The sequence below is a fragment of the Sorex fumeus genome, unplaced genomic scaffold (assembly GCF_029834395.1).
Source record: "Sorex fumeus unplaced genomic scaffold, SorFum_2.1 ptg000002l, whole genome shotgun sequence".
Classification (NCBI taxonomy): Eukaryota; Metazoa; Chordata; class Mammalia; order Eulipotyphla; family Soricidae; genus Sorex; species Sorex fumeus.
The window spans coordinates 65,707,517-65,731,514 of NW_026606059.1; the positions used below are offsets into that span (position 1 = coordinate 65,707,517).

Consider the following 23,998-nt stretch of genomic DNA (forward strand, 5'->3'; position numbering starts at 1 on the left):
TTGGGAGCGCATATGTGACAAACCATATTAAGATCCCATAAGTAGGGGTCTTAACTACTATTGGATGTGTGCAAGGCATCCACCTTACTCCAGTTCTATTTCACCGGCCCTGGAACCTAACACTTTAGGAAGAACAATCTTAACAGATCATTCTTGAATTGATGAGTGTCACCGAAAGGGCAGCAGAGAACACTGTATTTGGGCTTCTCTTTTCTATTACTGGGTTTTCGAGTGTTAGGGATTGAGGCCAGGAGTCTCACACTTGCAAAGTCAAAGTGTTCTACCACTGAGCTGCATCCAGCTCTCCAAGCACTGAATTTGACTACAGTGACAACATCATCCAAAGGAATGTTTAAACTGCAACTGTTAGAAGTAGGAATGTGGTCAGCAAAACCCTGCCTTATAGAACTCAGATGGGCTGGAGCGATAGCACAGCGGGTAGGGCGTTTGCCTTACAAGCGGTCAACATGGCCGACCCGAGTTCAATTCCTCTGCCCCTCTCGGAGAGCCCGGCAAGCTACCGAGAGTATTCGATATGCCAGACACAGTAACAACAAAGTCTCCAATGGAGACGTTACTGGGCCCGCTCGAGCAAATAGAACTCAGATATCATGATGCGCTTATTTGGTGCTTTCTTGTTACTGTGCTTGTACGTAGCAAAGGAAAGAGTTTCTGCACTATCTTCAGTGCTTTTCTATATGGAGACTCCATATTCTAATTTAAGAAGCTAGTTATTTTAATGTCACATTCCAAGATTTTTAACTGGTTCCTCCCATTCTTTGTGAAAGTTGTGTTATTCCAATTGTGTGTATGTTTTCCCAATCACAATAATGAAGCACTTTGTGCCCAGCTATAGGCTAATAATGTTAGATGTTAATTTGAAGGGCATCCTAATGTTCACAGTGAATCTAAATGTTCAGAAAACACTTCTTTGAGGTTTACACTGTTTAATTTATAAGGTCATCCTTGGGAAAGACAGTCCTGCTATCAAGTAAGTGTTCACACTTGCAGTGAGTGTTTCTGCCTCCTCTGATGTTAGCTGCATGCAAATTTATTTCTGGGGCTAGCAGACATTAGCTTCTTTCTGAGCTTCACCAGTGTGGATGAACGCATATGTGCATATGGTGCATGTACATATGTTACGTGATGTAAAAATTAGATAAGCTGGCTTTTTTTTTTAAAGTACACACTTTTGGAACTGAGAGATAGTAGAGCTGGTAAGGTACTGCCTGGTACGCAGGTTTGACCCCCAGCACTGCAGATGGTCCCATGAGCTCTGCCATGAATGATCCCTGAGCACAGTGCCAGGAGTAAACCCTGAACACTCTAACTGGGGTCCAAAAACTAGGTTTTCTTGAATCATGAGAAAGTCAGCCGCAATACACACACACTAACACACACACTCACACAAAGTCACACATACTCACACACTCACACCTCACACGCACTCTTTGTCTCTCTCAACCATCATCTTTAATTTCTTAGCCTCTGTCTGTCTCAATTTTTCTCTCCCCTGTATATCTAAATTCCTGATCCCTGGATGAGTGGCCTTAAGAAAACTCAACACTTGAAAAACTGGAGGAAAAGTATTGCTTGGAAAACTGGGGAATTAAGAGCTTCTTTGCACTTCGAGTGAACAAATAAAACTCTCAGATGTGAAAGTATGAATAGAAATATTACTGAATAATCTCAAAGTCTGATATTCAATCATGAATGTGAGCTCCAGAGTCTAGAGATTAGTGTACTCCTCTTTGTCATTCTACCTGTATGGCCTGGCACTGCACCAAGCTAATAGGTGCTCAGTTTGTTTCTTTAAGTCAGTCAGATCCTTGTCGATTTTTAAATTGCCACTGGTTATGAATAAACCAATGCCTCTCTGGTAAGCTGCAATCTATTCTTTGAGTAGTCTATCATTGTGGAACCCTTTTGAGGATGAGTAACAAATAACTTAAAATTGTCCTTTTCTCAAAAAAGTCAACTTCTCAGCAATGTGGCAGGAAATATAGATAGCACTAGAGTATTAAAATACCCTTGCATTTATTCTTCAAGTATGTGTCTCATGTGTTAAAGCATTCGTATCTTTTTAGGTGTTGAGTAGTTTGTTTCGGAATTCTTGTAAAAATGCTTGAAATTTGGAGACATTTTGCCTAAAAGTTGAACAACATTGGGCCCTGCAGGACTGTGAAAGAGGCGCATGGTTGTTGAAAGCTTGATTGGCTGTTAAAGTGTTTTCCTGAAATACAGAATTGAAGATAGTATAAGAGAACAAGTTTGCCCTAGCATAATAGCATTTCTCTAGTGAGATTTATGTTTATTCATAATATTTATGCTGGGAGGCTTTCGCCATACTTCTGTTATTACTGTGGACTATCCAGGGCTTTGGAGTGCTTTGAATCTGATTTACAGTGAATGAAAGGTACTAGAAGAAAGAACTATATAGTAAAGGTGAAATCATAAGCTGTAAAATAACTAATCCCGAGAAGCAGGAATGTTGATTTAGAGCTATTAGTAGCAAACCTCAGTGTGGATTTCGTTCCATGGGTGTTTTCCCAAAGACCCAGGGAGTAGCCTGTGAAGAACTTCAGGCAGTTACCAGAAACTGGTGGGTTCTCTTAATGTTTCATTTTTTTTATTATGGTACCCCTAGGTCATGTCATGACTCAGTCATTCTACTCAGGAATTTGGTTCTCATACTCAGATTTCTTTTTATTATTTGATTAACTCCATGACTGATCTCCCCTTGAAAATTTTCAGTGTTAAAGAGCTTATGTTTCTGGAGTAACTTGGAGGACCATTTCACTGTCTCTCATGAAAACAGCTCTAAGGAGGGACCAGAGAGAGCTCACAGGGTCAAGTGGGTGCTTTGCATGTGGAAGTTTCCACCCCAGTGCCGTAAGTTTTCTGAGCATCGACAAGCCCTGAGCACATAGTCAGGGGTGAATCCTGAATGCAGCCAGTATGACTGCAAAAAAAAAAAAAACAAACAAAAATACAATAACAGAACCATTGTACTGGATAAAACATACTTCCTGCCGTTGTGCCATTATGATTTCATGAGGGATGAGACATACTGGAAGCTGGTCTCTTCCCTTCTCTCAAGAGTGAGCTGAAGTCACAGTGGGGAGAAGTGAAGAGCCAGGACAGAGTCTGAGATGGCACAGAGGGCAGATGTCAGGATTGAAGCTGCAGCTGATCAGAAGGCTAAGTCTGAAGGCCCTGGCAGAAAGCGGGTGCTGAATCTGTGGGTTTCGTTTCAAGCTGGCACTTCAGAGGTGCTGAAAGTGATTCCATATTAGTGCCTTCTTCTGACTCCTCTAGAAGTAAACACACTGGTTTATAGATATTGCTCCACTTTTTACCCTCCTGATTTTTATAGCTTCAGGTAAATATTACATTTTTCTGGCCATTATAGAAACTTATAATTTGAAAAGGATATATGTGTGTCTGAGTGTGTATATAACTATACTATTTAGGTCAAATTAGTAGAATGTGTAAATAACGTCTTCAGATATCTGGGGATATCAGATATTGCTGTTTCAGGCTGTAAAATAATAAATACATGCCTGAAAGAATGAAAATTAGATTTTCAAAATAATCAAGATATAGAAGGCTATAAATGACCAGAACTATTAAAAAGTGATAAAAGGGGGTTTGAAAATTTGAGATCTAATTGATTTAATTAAAATATATAAAAAGGTTAAATAGCAGATCAGTAAATAGTAGAGAGCAATTGAATAAATATAAAGCTAAATTTGAAGGATAAGAATATGTAAGAGAGAGAAAGGGGATAGAGATTTTCAAAAGTATCGAGTAAATTTTGTAAATACACTAAGCTGTTCTAACATACATTTAGAGTCCCAGAAATAAAGAATATCAGGCAGGCAACTGATATTTGAAGAGATAATACAGATTTTCTAGAACTATAAATGAGATATAAATACTCAAAAAATTATTGCTTTGTAGCCTGACAAGAATCATACAAATAAATCCAGTCATAGATATATTATAATCAAAGTTAAAATGCCAAGACCCTTTACAGCCACTAGACAAACAACGTGTCAGCTACTCAAAAAGATAATTGTCTTGACAGCATTCTTCTTAGTAATAGTGGTGAGAAACGCTGTTCAGATTTTAAAGGCAAAACCTCATTTAACCTAGAACTTGAGATGACATTTTGACATAAGTAGTAAAGCTGGAGCAGTGTGGATGATTACTATAACCATAACCTACCTGATGCAGTTAAAAATGGGCAGATTAAGATATTGGGCAGAACTTGTGCCATTTGTAGGGAAAATGATCACAAGTTTTTTCAAGGTATTGTTTGGAGTTAGTAAATTGTTACTCATACTTGGAAAATTTTAAGGATAACCTTTGAAGGAATAGGGAGAAAGAGAACGTTTATTAAAGCTATAGAGGAGAAAATGGTGTAAAAATAAATCATGTTCTTTAAATTAAATGCATTGAAAGCGGCAGTGAAGAATTATGGGAAAAAATAAACTGCAATTTCAAACCTAGGTAGTTTTAAAGAAAAAATACAGATTTTAAGTCTTAATGAATATTTGTGGATGAAGTTTTCCACTTAAAAGGTATTAACACTGTTATTTTTTAAAAATCTCCTATAATTGCAGTATGCACACTCAAAATATAAGCTTGGAAAGCTTGGATTTCTCTTTTTTGGAGGGGCAATTCCAGTAGAGCTGGGGTACCACGAGGTGCTGGGTACCATGCCCCTTCTTGCAACACTAGTGCATCAGACCTTTTTGAACCATCTGCGTGGTCCCGTAGCCCCATAGAAGTTGAAAGAAAAGAGTAGACTTGAACTTTAAGAGCAAATGCAAATCATAGGAAAATTATTAGCACTGTACTACTGTCCTCCCATTGTTCATCGATTTGCTCGAGCAGGCACCAGTAACATGTCTGTTGTTACTACTTTTGGCATATCGAATACTTCACGGGGAGTTTGCCAGGCTTTGCTGTGCAGGAGACATACTCTCTGTAGCTTGCCCGGCTCTCCGAGAGGGGTGGAAAAATCGAACCCAGGTCGGCCGCGTGCAAGGCAAAGGCCCTACGTGCTGTGGTATCGCTCCAGCCCAGGAAAATTATTATAGTTTAATTAATTTTGTGAAGTAGATATATGACAAGACCATCTGAAAGAAAAAAAATCATGGTGGTGAGATTCAATTCTAGAAGATAAAATAATTTAAAATGTTTTAATTAGAAATATAAAGACATAAAAATATCAGAAATTGCCTGGCAAGTACAGGAAAAATACGATAACACTCAAAGTGATAAATTTTAATAAGTTACTTTCATAAAAAAATTGTGAGGAAGACTTAAAAATTGAAAAGGATTTTAACAGTGAAAATGAACCTGATCTAATAAAATAGAGAACCTGCACTCAACAGTTAGAGATTGCACACACTTTTCAAGATGCAAAATACAAAATTGGCAGATATTCATTTAAGAAAAATAATCATATTTTACAGAGACAGTATAATACCTAGTCTATCATCTGACTCATTGTAATTGGAGGGGAAAATATTGCAATTCATCCATTTGTTCGAATGGATAAAATTACTCAGGAAAAAATGATGTAATTACTCATACAAATGCTAACCATGAAAATAAGTAAGATTACATTATTAATGTAAAAATGTAAACATTGCAACAAAAGTATGAAAATGGATAAAAATGTTCTTTACATATGACCATATAACTTTTCAAAGAGACTTTGGCAAAAGCTGGGTGGTATCAGATAATGTTCATATTCCGGTAACTGCTTAATTTCACTCAGAAAAAACTGCTTCGGAATTCAGTAGTACTTTTCACAAGATGAAAACAATCCAACAACAACAACAACAAAAAAAATCAGTCCAACAAAAATAAATAGAGGGGAGAATATTTTACATTAATGAATGTGAATAAATGACATTTGTATAGAACATAGAGGTATGTAAACTAATTTGGTGTGTTATAAACAAATTGAAGACTATATCTGCATTTATATGCAGAGAGAAAATGAGTGTACAGCATATATGTACTAAATATAAATATCAAGTTATTCCACAATGTTTGTTTTTACTTTGTTTACAATTCTAGATTTGAATGTGTCTGAGTATATGTGTGTGTACATTAGATATATTTACATTGATAAAATTTTAAGGCACCAATCTCACCATCACTTTTATCAATTCATGTTTCCAATAAATATTTGACAAAATAACCAGTTCTCCTTATTAATATATTTTTAGTACCAGCAATTAATCTTTGATTACTTATTGATTAGGATATTGAAAAATGCACATATTTTTGCTAGTTTTTATGATGATAAGCTTGACTATTTATTAGGAGATTTATGAAAATATTCAAGTGTTTAAAATATTTAAATCTTGAATTGTTACAGCGGGTAGGGCGTCTGCCTTGCACGCAGCCAACATGGCCGACCCGAGTTCGATTCCTCCGCCCCCTCTGAGAGCCCGGCAAGCTACCGAGAGTATTCGATTTGCCAGACACAGTAACAACAAAGTCTCCAATGGAGACGTTACTGGGCCCGCTCGAGCAAATCGATGATCAACGGGAGGGCCTTTACTTACTTACTTTTACTTTATTCTCATAAAGTGTGTAAATATCATTGGATACAAAGACTGGCCAAATTAATATAGCCCAATCTATCTTGAAAGAACTCTTTGAAAGGATGTAGCACTTGTGTGCTCTACTAATTCTGAAGACCAAATTTTATTAAAAGCACATAACTATCAATACATATGAAAAAGCCTCTAAAAAGTTTAGAACAATACTGGTTGCATTTAGATGTGTATTTGTTGTATTACATGTTCTTTAACCAATAAATCAGTGGCCTATAATACCTTACAATGGACAAGTTAAAAATAGTTGAAGTTGAAAATTTCCATTGGCAGTAAAATCATTACTTGGAATTACATAATCCATCAATAGTATAATCCATTATTGTACTGCCTTTATTTATATGCATTCCTTTTTAGAAATTTCTGATTCATTAGACCTGAAGTCTTTGTATGAGTGTTGGAAAATAAGTTAATTTTGGCTGTACTTCTTACTCAATATTAGCTTCTATGAGTTATTTGCCACTTGTATATTTTGTTTATCTCTCTTATGGTAAGGCATGTCTTTTTAGTTTGTGATGCCTAACCAGGTCTAATGCATGCAGGGTGTTTACTTTCTCCCTGAACTATATCCTCAGACAAGAGTTTCTGTTTAGACTATTTGATTAGGATATTTTCTCTTTAAAAGCTAATTTTAGGCAGAAAGATTTGGATCTAACTCTTTTAATCTTTTCTTCCACTTAAAGATGGCAATATTATCTAAACTGCTTTGCGTTCAGCTGGAGAGACAGAATAGTAGTCAGAGCATTTGCCTTGCATACAGACAAGCTGGGTTTTGTCCCGAGCTCCCATAGAGTCCCCCAAGTCCTGCCAGGAGTGATTACTAAGTGCGGAGCCAAGAGTTAGCCCTGAGCACTGCTGTATGTGACTCCCAAAACCTGGAAGAAATAATGGTTTGAGCTATATGTGAAATCTCTGAAAAACAAAAGTTACTCCCAGTAAGTAAAAATAATCAGATTATTTAAATTTAAAAATGTAATAACAGATTGAATGTTATTCATTTAGAATTTTAGTTTTTTAATAGTATTTTGCAGACTGCTCCTACAGCCGTCACTGAAGATATATATTGTATTTCGATTTTCTAAAGTTAACTTGTTTCCCATATGCAATTCTTATTTTCGCTCAAATACTCTTTATCTGAGTTCTGTTCCATCAGTAGTCTTCAGTTATATTGATACTCCGTTATGCCAAATTAAGCCTTTATTAGAAAATGACTCTCTTTATTAGATGCCAATCTTACGAACTGCATTTGAATTAAACCACCCGTATGCATTCCTGTGTTAACTTGTATGTAGATTTGATTCCTTATTACCAGTTCCTTTCAGAGTACTTATTTAACATTCATGATTTACTTATTCACTCTAATGCTCTGTTTCATCTTTGGAGAAAAAAAAATCTGTTTACAACTATTTAAAATAGGCATTGGGTAAAGAAAGAGCGCTTTTAAGAGATGACGTAAAACTGGAAGTTTACATTGAAAGGAGGAAGGTAAAGTTTTGCCAGGCTGATATCATATATAATATAAGCTGAATTATTGAAAGTAGAAATATTAAAAGAAGAAACTCATTTAGTTGATTTTTTTCTTGAGCCTAGAAAACCCTGGTTCCTGAATTATGCAAATATTTTTTGATCTCTACTAATGAATGAATTGCTATCAGGATGCAAGGCCACTAAGCTGGAAATAAATGCATTTTTTGGTAGCTTATGGAAATTCTGTTAAGTAGGACAGGGAATAAAACATACTTTATCAAAGGAATTGTGTAATTGAATTAGATAAAATTTGATCTGAAATTCTTAGGCACTTTGATACAGTTTCCTCTGGAGATGATGGGTCATTTAACATTTTAATAAAATTTTATTTGACTTGTGTCCTTATCGTCCAAAATGTTGCTCTGGGCATATTGTTTTTATAGCTATGTCTCAGCTATTTCATGTGCATATGTATGGTAAAATTTTTGTTCTATTGTGTGAAATGAAAATCTGATTGGGAATTCTTTTTTTTTTTTGGCAACTCTGTTAGGGAGGCCTGCCAAATGGCATGTGTCCTCAGGTAGCCTGAGACCCACGTTTGCTTTCCTGTTTCCAGGTACCCTGAGACCAATATATGGTTCACAACAGAATTTAAACTGTTCCAAAGCACATATATATGACTTGGTTTGACTTCTAAGAACATTCACCTTTATAACTCTCTTACACTATCAGTACATCTAAGACGATGAACAATTTCATAAGCTTTCATGCCCAGCTTATGCTCAGACTTACCTCTTTTTCTACAAATAAATGTCTTTAATAGCCTCAAAGGACAAAAAGAGAGAGAGAGAGAGAGAGAGAGAGAGAGAGAGAGAGAGAGAGAGAGAGAGAGAGAGAAAGAAATGAAATGAAGTAGTTTGGCCTCAAGTAGCTAGACATCCTAGAGGAATTCTTAATAAAGGACCTATGCAGAGGAGCACCCAGAATGTAGCACTATAGCACTGTCCTCCCGTTGTTCATTGATTTGCTTGAGCAGTCCCAGTAACGTCTCCATTGTGAGACTAGTTCTTACTGTGTTTGGCATACCGAATACATCACGGGTAGCTTGCCAGGCTTTGCCGTGTGAGTGAGATACTCTCGGTAGCTCCTGGACTCTCCAAGAGGGGCCGATAAATTGAACCTGGCTCGGCTGGGCTGGCGGATTGCAAGGCAAAAGCTCTACCGCTGTGCTATCGCTCCAGCTCAGAATGTACCACCTGCAGAATATCTGTGGACTTCTTAGTATTTATTTCCTTTATGATTTTATGATACAACATGTTAACTTCAGTTCTTCAAATATTCCCAGAACAGTGTTAGTGCATACCTTTGGTTGTTAAAAAAAAAAAAAAAAAAAAAAAAAAAAAAAAAAAAAAACCTTTACTCACTTCATGAAGGTTCTCGATGGGACTGGGGAGATAGATGCGAGAACTTTTATTTTCATTTTTTGTGGGGGTGGGGCAGAGGATTTGGACCACATCTAGCTTTGCTGAGAGGTCTCCGCCAAGCTTGGTGCTGGGGAGTTGCTCCCATTGGTTCAGAGGACTGTGAGATGCTGGGAATTAGTTAGGGCCTCACATGTGGAAGGCAAACATTCTACCACTGACCACATCCCTTTCCCTTTCATCTTTATTTTCAGGCAATTATAACTGTAAGTGAAAACATTACACAAGATTTTAATACAAGTCAATGTGAAAATATCCTCAGAGACAGTTTCAGAGCAGCTCAGAGAATGATAGGTTTACTCTTGGGTTGAGTCATTTGGGAGGTCTTTATGGGTAGAGTTGGGTATTGAGAAATGAAGGGAAAATTTCCCTGAATTTCTTTGAGATCTTCATAGTGAAGTTGATATAAAATGAAAAGCCTTTGGTAGTTTAGAAAAGAGTCCAAATACTGTAGTTTCACACTGACTTAGGGATTATTCTTCAGTCATGTTTCTTATACTAGTGATTAAATTATTTTTATTTGGAAGGACATGACATTATATTGAAGGTGTCTTGGTTATTATTTGAGAGAGTGACGTTTGTCAGTGCATGTATCCAAATCCTTCAGACATGAATTCCTGCCCAAGTTAGTAACAGTGTATTAACTACCAGACAACATATATTAAACTTTTATCAGGAGCTAAATTCCTCGCATCATGCCATATCCTCCATTTTATTTTTTATGGATTGACTTAACTGTGCTTTAGACTCTTTATTTGGTGAAGGATATGGGTGTTCTTTATGTTATTATTTGGGATCGATATCTATCTGTTTATCTATATTCTTGAAAGATGCTCCCCAGACAATGAAATATAAAACATTACTGTTTGGATTATTCTTAGCAGTGTCGTGTTTCCAAAAGTAATTGATAACGGTACATGTGCTAACGTTTAGAAGTGGACAATATTGTCTATTTTCACACGCACCTTAAATACTATTCTTTACAGTGCTGGTGCTCGTCTGAATTCATTTGTGAATATCCTATTAAAGGGCTCGGTTATATAAGCTTGAGAGCTCATTCCAAGCTGAGTTTTAATTTGCCATTTTTTCTGACCAAGTTAACATCATGAGTTTTCCTGCATTATTTATGTCCTGTGAACCAAAAAATTTAATGTCATTTGGCGTTTTTATCACTGTGTCACTGTTATCCTGTTGTTCATCGATTTGCTCGAACAGGTGCCAGTAATGTCTCCATTCGTCCTAGCCTTGAGATTTTAGCAGCCTCTCCTAACTCATCCTTCCCAATGGTGCCGCATTGGAGGCTCTTTCAGTGTCAGGGGAATGAGACCCATTATTGTTACTGTTTTTAGCATATCGAATGCGACAAGGGGGAGCATGCCAGGCTTTGCCATGCAGGTGGGACACTCTTGGTAGCATTTTTGTAAGAAATACGAAACAACATATTCCATCACATAATTTCAAAATCAGAGTCTTTATTTTTACAAGATTCCTGGATAATTTTATGCATGTCAGAATTTGAAAAATTCTGCCATAGGAATTCATCCAGGTAACTGAGAAATTTATATTGCTGCAAGTTTTGAAAATAGTGTTGATCCTTAAATTTATTTCTTAACATTGATTTAAAACAGAGAAAAAGAAAAAGTTCTTCAAGCTTCTGGGGTTCTCTGTAGCAAATTGTCCCTCGCTTCAGCTACTGCTGTCCCACATCTTGAGTAGTTTACCAGTTTACTGAGTAATTATTGAGCCTTGCACTCTTCATATTAGTAGTAGTCAGACCTACACTGCTATGATTTTTTGGATAAAAGATTTTATTTAAGTCGTAGCAGAGGGAGTGGAAAGGCTGTCTTGTGAGTGTTTTCGTGAAGCTGTTTGGAGCCTTGATCTGTTGTATAGTTTGTAGACACCTGAAATGATTTCACAGCAAGACTTTGTTAAAAATTTAGGACATTCCCACTCAGGGGGCAACAAATGTCTTGGAATCACCATTACTTAAAATCCCAGCAGTTGCTGGCTGTCCCAGCCTGCTCTGGAAACTATTGTTGTAGTTACACTCTTTTCTTCTTATGCAAAGACCCTTTCTTCAGGGTTTCACTGTCCATTACCATTTTTTTGTTTTACATTGCAGTGTTTACATTTTAATATTTGAAAGCTAAAAATGAAGGCTGCCTAGTATTGAAACAGTGACCCCTGATTTGGGATTAGTCTTGACTGGCATAGAACACGTGGACAGCTCACAGTTTTTCCATTTGTATCTGTGAAATGGACTTTGACTTCAGTGGAATGGGAGATCATACATGCATGAGTGCTTTGGATTCTTCAGAAACAAAAAGGTGTATGAGTTGAGCTTGTTATTGCAACCTTATTTTACCCTTCTTCCCGTTCATGGTGCTTTCCTTTTCAACATCAAACAGCTCTGACTGAAAACTGACCTCTGTAATTTATATATGTTTGCATATCTGTCTGTCTGTCTGTCTCTCGCACACTTTGTCTATTTGTTTGTCTCCTTCCCTCTATTTTTGTTATCCAGTGTTCAGATTCTAGGTCTGACTCCTAATGCGCAGAGAATAAAGTTTGACAGTTAAGTAGAAAGCTTCTAAACTTTGCAATCTGTAAGACCGTTGGCCGCTGCTTGGTGAGGCATACAAGGGGCGTAAGGTATTCTGCTCAGCTACTCTGAAGTAAAGGGTCTTACTGGAAATAAAAACAGTTATTTAAAATGATGTCTCATGGTTACAGGGCACGGGGAAAAGAAAGAGGGATACCAAAATACCAGATGGTAAGCTTAAACTTAACAGAGAGTGCAGACCGCTGATTAACACAGAAAAGAGGGCTTTGATTTAGTTTTAGAGTATTTTTACTGATTGATTACCCCAACTTACTTATTGACTATGAATGTTACTTGCTTTATAGCCTTTTGTCAGGCACTATTTGTTCCATTTTATGATGAGAAAACGGAGGCAGTTTTTAATAAACTATTCAAAAATCACTTGCAGTGTTTATGATTAAAATTTAGACATTCAGAGCCTGAATGATGACCTAAATACTCAAGTGGTCTAAGTTGTTTCTCCAAAAAGAACTGTTGTTTTAAAATAATTTTGTTCTTTGGTTTTCTATAATCTTGTATAAGTTCTCTTATAAGTGAGTTTTTCTTCTTGTTTTCCTAGTATCTATTTTTCTGTCTCTCCGAGGATTTTAGGGATAGAACCCAAAACCTCATTCATGCAAGGCAGGTTCTATATCGATATCCTATTCTTATTACTAATACTTATTTCTAGAAATCTCATTCTTTTATTTTTTTTCTAATTTTGTACTAGCACTCCTGAATTTTGGTGGATGTAACAGTGGCTATGTGAGTCTTAATTTATAGACAAGCATCTCATCACAACTTTGGGGAAAACCATAAACTTGCTGCCTCATGGACATTGAGCACATTAAAACTGAGTGGAAGTCACGGTTTGTGCATGTACTTCTCAGGTTGTTTATGGTTGTCATCATTTGGTAGATTGGGTGTCATATCCTTATTAGGGTGTTTACTGGGTAGTGTTGAGCTTTGTGAACAGGATTTTGGGGTTGGATTTTGAGTTTAGGAGTTTCTCTCTCATTGGTTCATTTCCAAGTGTTGTTTGGGTAAGAAGGTTCTTTGGATGGGGTTCCTAAAGGTTCTAGGTGTTAGATTTGAGTCCCATATGCTGCATTTTATAAGGAGGAAGACGTGATAGAGGAGTTGTTTGTGTTTGGAGATTGTCAGGCCTTCTCTTTGCTGGCAGAATTCTTGTTCTTGGTTACAAATGTGAATGGTTAGACTTGATTCAAAACCTTTAAATATCAGATATCTTTTGGTGGTGGTGGTGGTGGGGTGCTAACAAGCAGCTCTCCAGGACCTTGGGAGGTATTCCCACCAATACTTGCCCAACTAAACTAGGTGGTTCAAAACTGTGTTGCTGGGGACCCCCACTGCCACTCTCATGGTGAGTGGGCACCTGTACTCAGGAAGACCATGTGGTGTCAGGTTTGAATGCAGTCCTAAACACTGAGCTGTCTCCCAGGCCCCTGAATATTGTATTCTTATGGTCAGTCCAGTCCATTATCAAATTCACTTATTATTATTATTGTTATTTTTATCTTTACTGCCTTAATGGGGCTGGAGCGATAGCACAGTGAGTAGGGCATTTGCCTTGCACGCGGCTCTCGCACAGCAAAGCCTGGCAAGCTCTCCACGACGTATTCTATATGCCAAAAACAGTAACAACAAGTCTCACAATTTGTTGTGAGATGTTACTGGTGCCCGCTCGAGCAAATCAGTGAACAACAGGAGGACAGTGCTACAACTTTAATGATGGGAATTGGAGAAAACGGTAAAAAGTAAAAGATTCATATTGCTCAGCAAACTGTAAGCTGACAGTAATAAGAACGTACTTCTATATCACATTAAGTACTCTAGAAAATACTGGGCTAAGGTCATTTTACATATCTTTGAATTCTATTTTCATATGATAGGAATATACTTTTGGATTTTCAGCTCTTCTATAATTCTCAAAAGAGAAGTTACAGGAAAAATTACAGTCCCAGCATGATTGAAAATAGTCATTTAACCAAGCTAAACTGGTGCTTGCAGTCGATTTCCCTATTCTTTGGGTAGATGTACTCACTGTGATCTCCAAAGCCCCAGGCAACTGCCTACCTGGTCAGCATCCTTCTAATTGATTTCTCTGCAATGACCTTTTTCAGTAGAATTTTGCCTCCTTTTCCCTTCCTCTTCCTGCAATAAAGATAGGTACTTTGGTTTCCTCTTTCAGGAACACCTTTCCAAGGACCCAGAGTAAACTTCTACCCCATTATCATCCTATCTGTTCTATTCTTACTGCTTAGTACTCTTTACACTCCCTTGTGAAGCTAGTCATTCCTGTTAACTTAAGAACAAGCACTACTAGTCTTTTTTTAAATTAATGTGTCTCAGTACCTGCAAATTCATACTGTGTCTATAATGACATTTTATTACATATTTTGCAGTAACTTTAAGTGACTCTTCCCACAACTTATCTTGTTAGTTTACATTGTTAATGCCTAAGAGAATTTAAAATGGAATTCACAGCCCTATCAGTGGAGTAGCAATTCTTTTAACTGGCACTGATTTATAGAGTAACAGAAGGTTTTACAGTTAGAAAAGGTACAGTGTAAGGTAGAGAGTTTTCCATACTCTTTATTTTTTATTAGGACATCGTGATTTACAAAATTGTTCACAATAGAGTTGTTTCAGGCAGATAATACTCCAACACCAACCCCACCTCCAGTGTCTCCTTCCCTTCACCAGTACCCCCAGGTTCCCATTTGTAGTGATTGACTGCCATATAATTTTAACCTAGGTAAATAAATTAAAATCACTTAATACAATATAGTATATTGCCTGTTTTCATTCACATAACTAAATTTTCGATTCTGGCATCTGAAATATATTGCAATAAATTTTATTTTGTACTTGGATCTTATTGCAGTAATCATCATATCTTCCCTGTCATAAATTAAACTTTTTTTTGCTCCCATTGGCAGGCAGAAAGCAAATTTAGTTCATATTCCTTAGTCAGAAAACTTTAAAAGGATGGCAGACAGGATGATCAGAAAATAAATTAATAAAAATCTATTTGAGATGATTAATTGCTATATGTTTTTAACCTTTCCTAATCTAGTAGAGGACAACCAGATGCACCATTAGTGAGTGCCATTCTCAATGACACATGATGGAAATTTTTGAAAAACTGGTTTCAAGGCTATGAATTCCCTAAACTGTCAGCTTTCTATGAAGCTCTGTATAGTTTCTTCAAATTTGAATGATAATCTAACTGGACAGAGTATTCTCTGTGAGTTGTTCATTTCATTGAGTTTTTGTACTATATCCTTTATATTCTTCTGGCTAATTGGGTCTCATTTGATAGATCTGCTGGACATCTTATGGGCTTTCTTTTGTATGTCACTGTCATTGTCCTCCCATTGTTCATTGATTTGCTCGAGCTGACCCAGTAATGTCTCCATTGTGAAACTTGTTACTGTGTTTGCCATATTGAATACGTCATGGGTAGCTTGCCAGGCTTTGCCGTGCAAGCAAGATATTCTCAGGTAGCTTGCCGGGCTCTCCGAGAGGGGCGGAGGAATCGAACCTGGGTCGGCCGTGTGCAAGGCAAACGCCCTACCCGCTGTACTATCACTTACATATGTAAGTTCCTTTTTTGATCTTGCTGCTTTCATATTGTATTTATCTTTGGATGTTGTCATTTACTTTTTTAAATTTTATTGAATCATCGTGAGATAGTTACAAGCTTTCATGTTTGGGTTACAATCACACAATGATCAAACACCCATCCCTCCACCAGTACACATTCCCCACACCAATATCCCTGCTATACCTCCCCTTTCCCACCCTCCCCCTGCCTCCATAGCAGACAGTATTCCCCATAATCTCTCTCTACTTTGGGGCATTATGGTTTGCAATGCAGATACTGAGAGGTTGTCATGTTTGGTCCTTTATCTACTTTCTGCACACATCTCCCATCGCAACCGATTCCTTCAGCCATCATTTTCTTAGTGATCCCTTCCCTATTTCAGCTCCTTCTCCCCTTTGCTAATGAGGCAGGCTTCCAGCTATGGAGCAATCTTCCTGTCCCATGTATATACTATCCTTAGGTGCCAGCCTCATGTTACGTTGTTTTATACGCCCTAAATGAGTGTAGTCCTTCTATGTCTGTCCTTCTCTTTCTGACTCATTTCATTTAGCATGGTACTCTCCATGTCTATCCATTTTAAGCAAAGTTCATGACTTCATCTCTCCTGACAGCTGCATAGTATTCCATTGTGTAGATGTACCAAAGTTGCTTTAATCAGTCATCTGTTCTAGGGCACTTGGGTTGTTTCCAGATTGAGCTTCCATATGACCCCACAATACCACTTCTCGGAATATATCCCTAGGATGCAAAAAACCGAGGATGCAAAAAAGCACAGTAGAAATAATATCTGTACCTATATGTTCAATGCAGCACTCTTCACAGTAGCCAAAATCTGGATGTTGTCATTTTGTGTGTAACGTGTTTTGGAGTTTTCCTAAATAGGTCTTTTTTTTTATTTTTGCTTTTTGGGTCACACTCGGCAATGCTCATGGGTTACTCCTGGCTTTGCACTCAGGAATCACCCCTGCCGGTGCTCAGGGGACCATATGGGATGCTGGGAATTGAACCCGGGTGAGCCGCGTGCAAGGCAAATGCCCTACCCGCCGTGGCTATTGTTCCAGCCCCAAAACGTTCAGAGAGGAGCAATTCGCTCTTTGGAAGAATTAAGAAGCAAGTTGCTCTTTCGTTTTTCATTTTTGTTTTTTGTTTTTTTCCTTTTTTTTTGGTCACACCCAGCGATGCATTGGGGTTACTCCTGGCTCTGCACTCAGGAATTACTCCTGGCATTGTTCAGGGGACCATATGGGATGCTGGGAATCTCAGTCGGGTCGGCCACATGCAAGGCAAACGCCTTACCCATTGTGCTGTTGCTCCAGCTAAATGGGTCTGTTTTCACTGTGACCCTTTGGATCTCTTGGACCTTGGTGCCTGTAATCCTTAATTTTGGGAAGGTTTGTTAATGATTTCTTGAACTCTTATTTCTTCCTCACATTTGCCTTCCTATTCTTGAGGGACTTCAATGATTTTTATATTGTTCCTTCTTACAGTTATCTCATAGTTCTCTGATATTCTGTTCATTTCTTTTTGGATGATTTTTCGCTTTCTGCTGTTTCCTCAGCATTTACCAAGATCTCATCTTGGAGAACCTCAGTCCTTTGTTCATCTTCTGTTGTTCTGTTGTTCAGAGATTCTATTGACTTCTGGAAATATCATCCACCAGGTCCTTCATTACTCACTGTAGTAGTTTCTTCATTGTGACTCTCATACTTTATGTTTTGCCTACCCTGTGTGCTTTCCTTACTTTGAACTCATTATATGTCATTAAGACTCAGAGAATTGACTGGTTTATGTCTTCCGTGGTATTGTTTTTGTCCATTGAGGTTGGTTGGCTTCTACATGTTTTCTGTATTGTTTTTCTAGTGTTCTTGCTGTGCTGGGGGTGAGTCTTTCTGGTTAACAGCCCCCCCCCCCCAAAAAAAAAAGATGCTGCAAGCCCTGTCTTCTCCATCTATTGAGGTTGGGAAGAGAAGCATATAGTTTGTAAGCAGTATATAGTTTGTTTAGAAGATCTGTCACTTCAGGAGGTGTGGTGTGGGCCCTTAATATGGCACAGGTTGGGTGTGAAGGCTGGGAACCACTGGAGATCTGGGGTCTGTGGATTCCAGATCTTTTGTGCATTCACCCATAGGTCTTTGAGGACAGGCTCTCTCTGTTAATCAAACATCTGTCCTAATCCAAGAGTTATTGTTCTGCCTTCAACAGCAGAGGATGCTGTGAAATTCATCATTTTCCTTGCATATCTTTTAAATGTAAGCACACACCTAACACCCTTTGGATGAATATGATTGTATGGCCTCAGTATTGCTTTTTGCACCTAGCACCCTCACTTTGTTGAGTTTTTTTTGTGTATGTGTGCTTACAGATAGTTAGAATGTTCAGGAAAATCCTGCTTTTAATATATTTTCTTTACTGGGTTATACAGCTCAATTGACCATATTTTATGACTAAATAATTTAAACCTAATGGTAATAAAGAACACAGTAATCAGGTGCACTTTATTTTAATATCTTTTAAAGCTGTGCTTCCCCTCAGCGTTAGGAAGTCATGTGTAATTTTAGTTGAAATATCTCAGTGTAGTTAAAATAGTCAGTGAAAACGTCCCACTGATGAAGTACAGTGGAAATAAGAATACGTAAATAATACAGAATCCATGATTCTCTGCTTCAGGTAAAAGGAACACAGCAGATCTTCTCATCATAAAGGAAACCAACTACTTCTAATGTGAATCCAGCCAGAGTGCCTCTGTGTGCATGCATGTGTGTATCTTACTAATGTAACAAAAGGGCACATCACCTTCTATATTTAGAACTGAAAATGCCAGTTAATTGCATTCCCATTTCTTGGATTTGAGACAGTGACATTTCGTTCTACCTATCATGTTTCATGAGATGAAATTCAGGTGCATAAAACTGGGTTTTGTGTGTGTGCGCGTGTGTGTGTGCGCGTGCGTGCGTGTGTGTGTGTGTGTGTGTGTGTGTGTGTGTGGTTTTCTGAGCTCCAGAATTCGCTAGATTCCCAGTGACTCTGTCCTTCTTCTTCAGGAGAGCGCACAGCTGCTACAAATGCCGTCAGTGCAGTTTCACAGCTGCAGATACTCAGTCACTACTGGAGCACTTCAACACTGTTCACTGCCAGGAACAGGAGATCACTACAGCCAACGGCGAAGAGGACGGTCATGCCATCTCCACCATCAAGGAGGAGCCCAAGATTGACCTCAAGGTCTACAGTCTGCTCAACACAGACTCTAAAATGGGGGAGCCGGTGGCCGAGAGCGTGGTGAAGAGGGAGAAGCTGGAAGAGAAGGAAGGACTCAAAGAAAAGGTCTGGACCGAGAGCTCCAGCGATGACCTGCGCAACGTGACGTGGAGGGCGGCCGACATCCTGCGGGCCAGTCCGTCCTACACACAGGCCAGCCTGGGCCTCCTCACGCCTGTGTCGGGCACCCAAGAGCAGGCCAAGACTCTAAGGGATAGCCCCAATGTAGAAGCTGCCCATCTGGCGAGACCTATTTATGGCTTGGCTGTGGAGACCAAGGGATTCCTTCCGGGGGTGCCAGCTGGCGGCGAGAAGTCCGGGGCCCTCACCCAGCAGTATCCTGCATCGGGAGAAAGCAAGTCCAAGGAGGAATCCCAGTCCCTGTTACGGGTAGGAAGGTTTAATTTTTAATTCATTCATCTCTCTGGCAGGGGAACTGGGGGTGCAGCCACGCTCTGTAGATTTCCTAGCAGAGTCTTTGGAAATGAAATTGAATGGCCTGTACCCCAATGGGATGAAAACTCAGGGGGCTGACATCACAGAAAGTAGTTCATATGTGTCTGTGTGTGTCCTGGGCACTTTTTTCAGGTGGGATTGGTGGGGGTGGGGTGGTAGACAGGGGTTAGGCAGTCACTCGGATCTCACTGCTCTTTGCTCAGATTGCATGTTGGCTAATCATTTCTGGTGATTATGCAAAAGAGCAAGACCACACTAGGAGCAGGGCAGTTCAGAATTCCAGAAGGATGCACATTGGGCTACATTAAAATAACAAATTGACTTTTTCAGTTTGAAGGTGGTGTGACATAGTAGGTGGTTCATAAGGAAATCAGCAGCCGAGATGCAAATCACTCAAAATGCAAATCCCTTGGTGAGATGTCAATACAGAAATGCAGAGGTTTTTACAATTCACAGCAGATATTTGTACAAAAAGCAATGCTTATGGTTATTTAGTTGCTTCAGAGAGGGAGAAAAAGAGAAATGTACATGAGAGTTGTGTGAAGTGGAACATTTAAAGAGAATTGTCCATTTACTGTCATCTTTTTTTTTTTGGACGGGGGTGGGGGGGTGGAGGTTAAAGGTAGTTCCTATGGGCATAAAACAAAACAAATCTTCCCAGTAGGATAAGATTCTGGCTTGCTTCATGCTGCATCAAGAAATTCTCAGGAACTATTTTTGATTTTGCAAATTCATAAGCTCCAAGTAAGTGATGCTTTTTTTTTGCCTAAGGCCCCACTGCTTGGAAGTTTCACCTTGACCCAACATAAACATGAGAGATTTCTGGAAGCTCTGTTGCTAGATAGAAGACAGGATCAGAAGCAGCTAACCTTTACAAGAGTCAAGTTAGGAAATCTCTCCAGCCAGCCCAGCGCTTTGAACCACAGTTAAGAGACCAGGGATTTCTCTCTTCTTAGATGCTAGGGAAAAATTCTCCCTCTCTGACTAGCTCCTCTGCTTCCATTACCCTGCTCTCATTTCCTGCAGGTTCTCTGAAGCTTCCCTGGGCTTCACAGGTTTTTTTCCTTAGGGAGTGAGGAACACCGCTTCCTGGTAGATAGACAGTGGAATAGGAAAGCTGTTTCTTTACCCTTCTGCAGCCTTCCCCTGAAGCTAAGGGAAGGTTTTGAATTTAGAAGAGGGTGGCCCCATATGCTGAGAAACAAAGCAATCTACCTTCAGGGAAGGAGCAAGTTTATGCATAACTTTGGAAAGTGGAGAAATAGTTTCTCTGCCCTTTAAGATGATGTTCCGTTCAGGAAGCTTCTTAAAGACAAATATACAGCCGGCGCTACTGCATTCTTATTTTCATTATTTTCTTAACGTGTCAGGACTTTTGATCTCTACTGGCTGTTAGAGTTTCTGGTTTAAAGCAGGAATGTATTGATATATATTTATAAGCATTTTATATTGCACCTCGAGATTGCAGTATCAGGGTTTTTTTTTTTTAACATCCATATAACTAGAGCTGTCCACAGGGCAGGAGAGATAGTTCGTGGGTAGGGCACTTGCCTTGCATGAGACCGATCCCCCAGCACCCCACATTGCCCTGAGTCCTGCAGGAGTCCTCTGTCCTCAGAGCACAGGAGTAAGCCCTGAGTACCACAAGGTGTGGCTCAGACACTCCCCCAAATAAGAAAACACAGCTGTTTATCCCCTTCTCCTCAAAATTGCTTTCATCCACTATGATGTCTGTAGTTTATACTGAATCAAACTCTTTCTGCCACCCTGCACTACAAACTTGGAATAATTCATTAAGCAGTGAAATAATCCAAAAACTTGACCATAAAGGGGAATTCTTTGAGCAGGCAGGGGGTATGTTACTTTTTTAAAAAATTGTTTTTCTTAATAATCTTCCACTTCCTTAATTTCTCTGACTTCAAGTTTCTGTTGCTCCGTTTCAACTGGCTTTTCAGTTCCTCCACATTAGCTGCTGAAATAACAGATCTTCAGTGAAAGATACTTAAACATGGTTTTTTATTTATTTATTTTGCAAATGGTGAAATTTCTTACTGTGGGATTTGCATACAAGCACACATACACACATTTGCACACAAATATAATTAGTGTTGGATCATTCTTCTGTGTTTCAGGAACATTTGAATTTTTAAAAAGGACCTTTGGTGGGGATGTCATGGCTCAGCATTAGAATTTCTATCTTTCATGTGTGGGTTCTTGAGTTTGATCACACACACACACACACACACACACACACACAGCGAGAGAGAGAGAGAGAGAGAGAGAGAGAGAATACTTTTATTGCATTTGAATAGTGCTTTTCAAAAATCAGTTATTTGATATGTGAAGGAGGAAGTACAGATAATTAAATTAGTTGCAAAATAGTATATTAACTGAATTGATAATATTTAATGAGCACATGTCTTACCTGATGAGCTTCCTAGGATGAGCTTCCTAGGATACCTAAGGGAGTTATAAAGCTAGAGAACATTCTAGGGAATGTTCTAGAGAACATTCTCAGGAATAAAGTAGGAAAATTCTACTTTGGTGGCAGAAATTGAAAGGACTAGGCTATTCTAGCAAGTACGCCCTAATTCATACTTCAGACATCAGTCAGAGCTACCCACCAGAATATAATTTCCCTGAAGGTTAAAGAAAGCACCCCAGTAAACTTTAATTCTGTACTTGTGAAGGCCTAGTTTTGGAGGTTGTAATGAGACCTATAAAAGTATGTGCATTAGAGGACCAAAGAGATAGAACTGTGGGTAGGGTGTTTGCTTTGCAGGCAGCTGAGCTCAGGTTTGATCCTGGCTCTGCATATGTTCTCAGGAGCCCCAAAAGGAGTGAGTGATCCTTGAGCATAGAGTCAAGAATAAACCAGGTATACCACCAGCTGTGTCCCCCAAACAAGGCTAATATAGACATTAGACATTCAGTAACATCTTACATTATTTGGAACGAAGGTAGAATGATGAGTTTCTGTTGTAGAATTAGACTTGGAAGTACCTTTTAGTTTAGTATGTTTTAAAATTGTAAACAATTTAAGAAATAGAAAAATAAGCTTAATAGTGATTTTAAAAATCCATATAATAGTATTGATGGAGAAATTATACTTGTCCAACACAATTATGCATATAAATTCTAGTCCTAAAAGTAAAATTTTGCTGTTTCTTTCTACTGTAGAGCGATATCAAGAACTAAATATGAAAAATTTATTTCACAGACAATATTCATTTAAAATAGTTTATCAGTATGCTGGTAAATGTGAAAATATTTTAAAACGTAGACAGTGTAATTAGGATCACATTACATAGCATATCAGTTTAATGTTTGTTTCAGAACATTGGTCTTTCTGATTAATTTTAAAGTAGTTTTAGTTACAAAAATTTTGTATTTAAAATAAGGGAAGAGACTCATTTCAAAATGTTACCTTTGGTTTTGTGTGTTTTTTGGTTTCACTTTTAATTTTAGCGATAACCTAGCATCTTTATTTTCATTTAGGGATTAACTTTATGTTTTTCTCTTATTATGGTATTGATGTTGTTAGAAAGTTTTCAGTTATCTTAGTGACCTCCACTGATGCTGTGCTTTGGTATAGGAATACATTAGCATAACTTTCTCTTTTGTGATTGCTTATGAAAATTAAATTTCAGAATATCTACACAAAATTAGTTTTATGAGTCAGATGAAATACTAAAGCCTTTAGACTGCTAGATATAGTTTGAACAGTTCAAGTTTGCATAAAAACTTTCAATTATTACTCTTAAAACTTCTAAAATAGATCCTGTAGAACATGAACAAGCTTTTAAAATGTTCTGAAAATGCAGTGTTTTCATTTACACTTAAAATCTGGCTCTGTGAGTAGGTTGACATACTTAACATTACAAGTGCTTAAAGCAAACATTAATTGGTTTTATATATTCAAAGAGATTGTTCTTTCTTATTTTAAACCAGTTAGTATAATGTAGTCAGAATCAACATAGTGTTGCGCCTTTTCTGCCCAATTTCTTCTAAAATGTATAATGCAACAGAACTTTATTTCCTAGATAGACTTTTATGTAAATGCAGCTGTATTATTCTTCTTATTTCTGGGATAAAAAATTATGATTTTGTTCTTGTAATCGACATTGAAATTAGATTTTGCAACCTAGAAAGCTTCGTCTTTTAGCCGATAATCACATTAGTAGAGACAAAATATGTTATTGTGTTTCACAAAGATTTTGCCAGTGTCTTAATGCATTTTTCACTTGTTAATAGAGCTAAGAAATATAATTAAGTTTAGTCTGTGACTCTGCAGGGAGAGTTTATGGCATGCCAGTGTTCAAGGAAACTTCTTTATGTCGTTTGTCAGAACAGAATGTCTCAGAAGCCAACTCACCCACCCAAATCCTTTCACAGGCCCAGCTAGCCGGGTTACTGGCCCATTTCTTCATGTAGGAATGGGGAAAACGAATGTTGCCGTGATTAATTTTAGCTGCCAGTG

General features: G+C 38.1%; 1 protein-coding gene across 5 annotated transcripts in view; it reads left to right on the plus strand.

Annotated features, from left to right (window-relative positions):
• Positions 1–23,998, plus strand: part of TRPS1 (transcriptional repressor GATA binding 1) — a 246,416-nt gene that overhangs the window by 67,997 nt on the left and 154,421 nt on the right. For all 5 annotated transcript variants that reach the window (XM_056111577.1, XM_056111558.1, XM_056111549.1 and 2 more), the window contains exon 4: positions 18,849–19,452. In XM_056111577.1, coding sequence (XP_055967552.1) covers positions 18,849–19,452 — 604 coding nt within the window. The remainder of the gene's footprint in view (positions 1–18,848; positions 19,453–23,998) is intronic.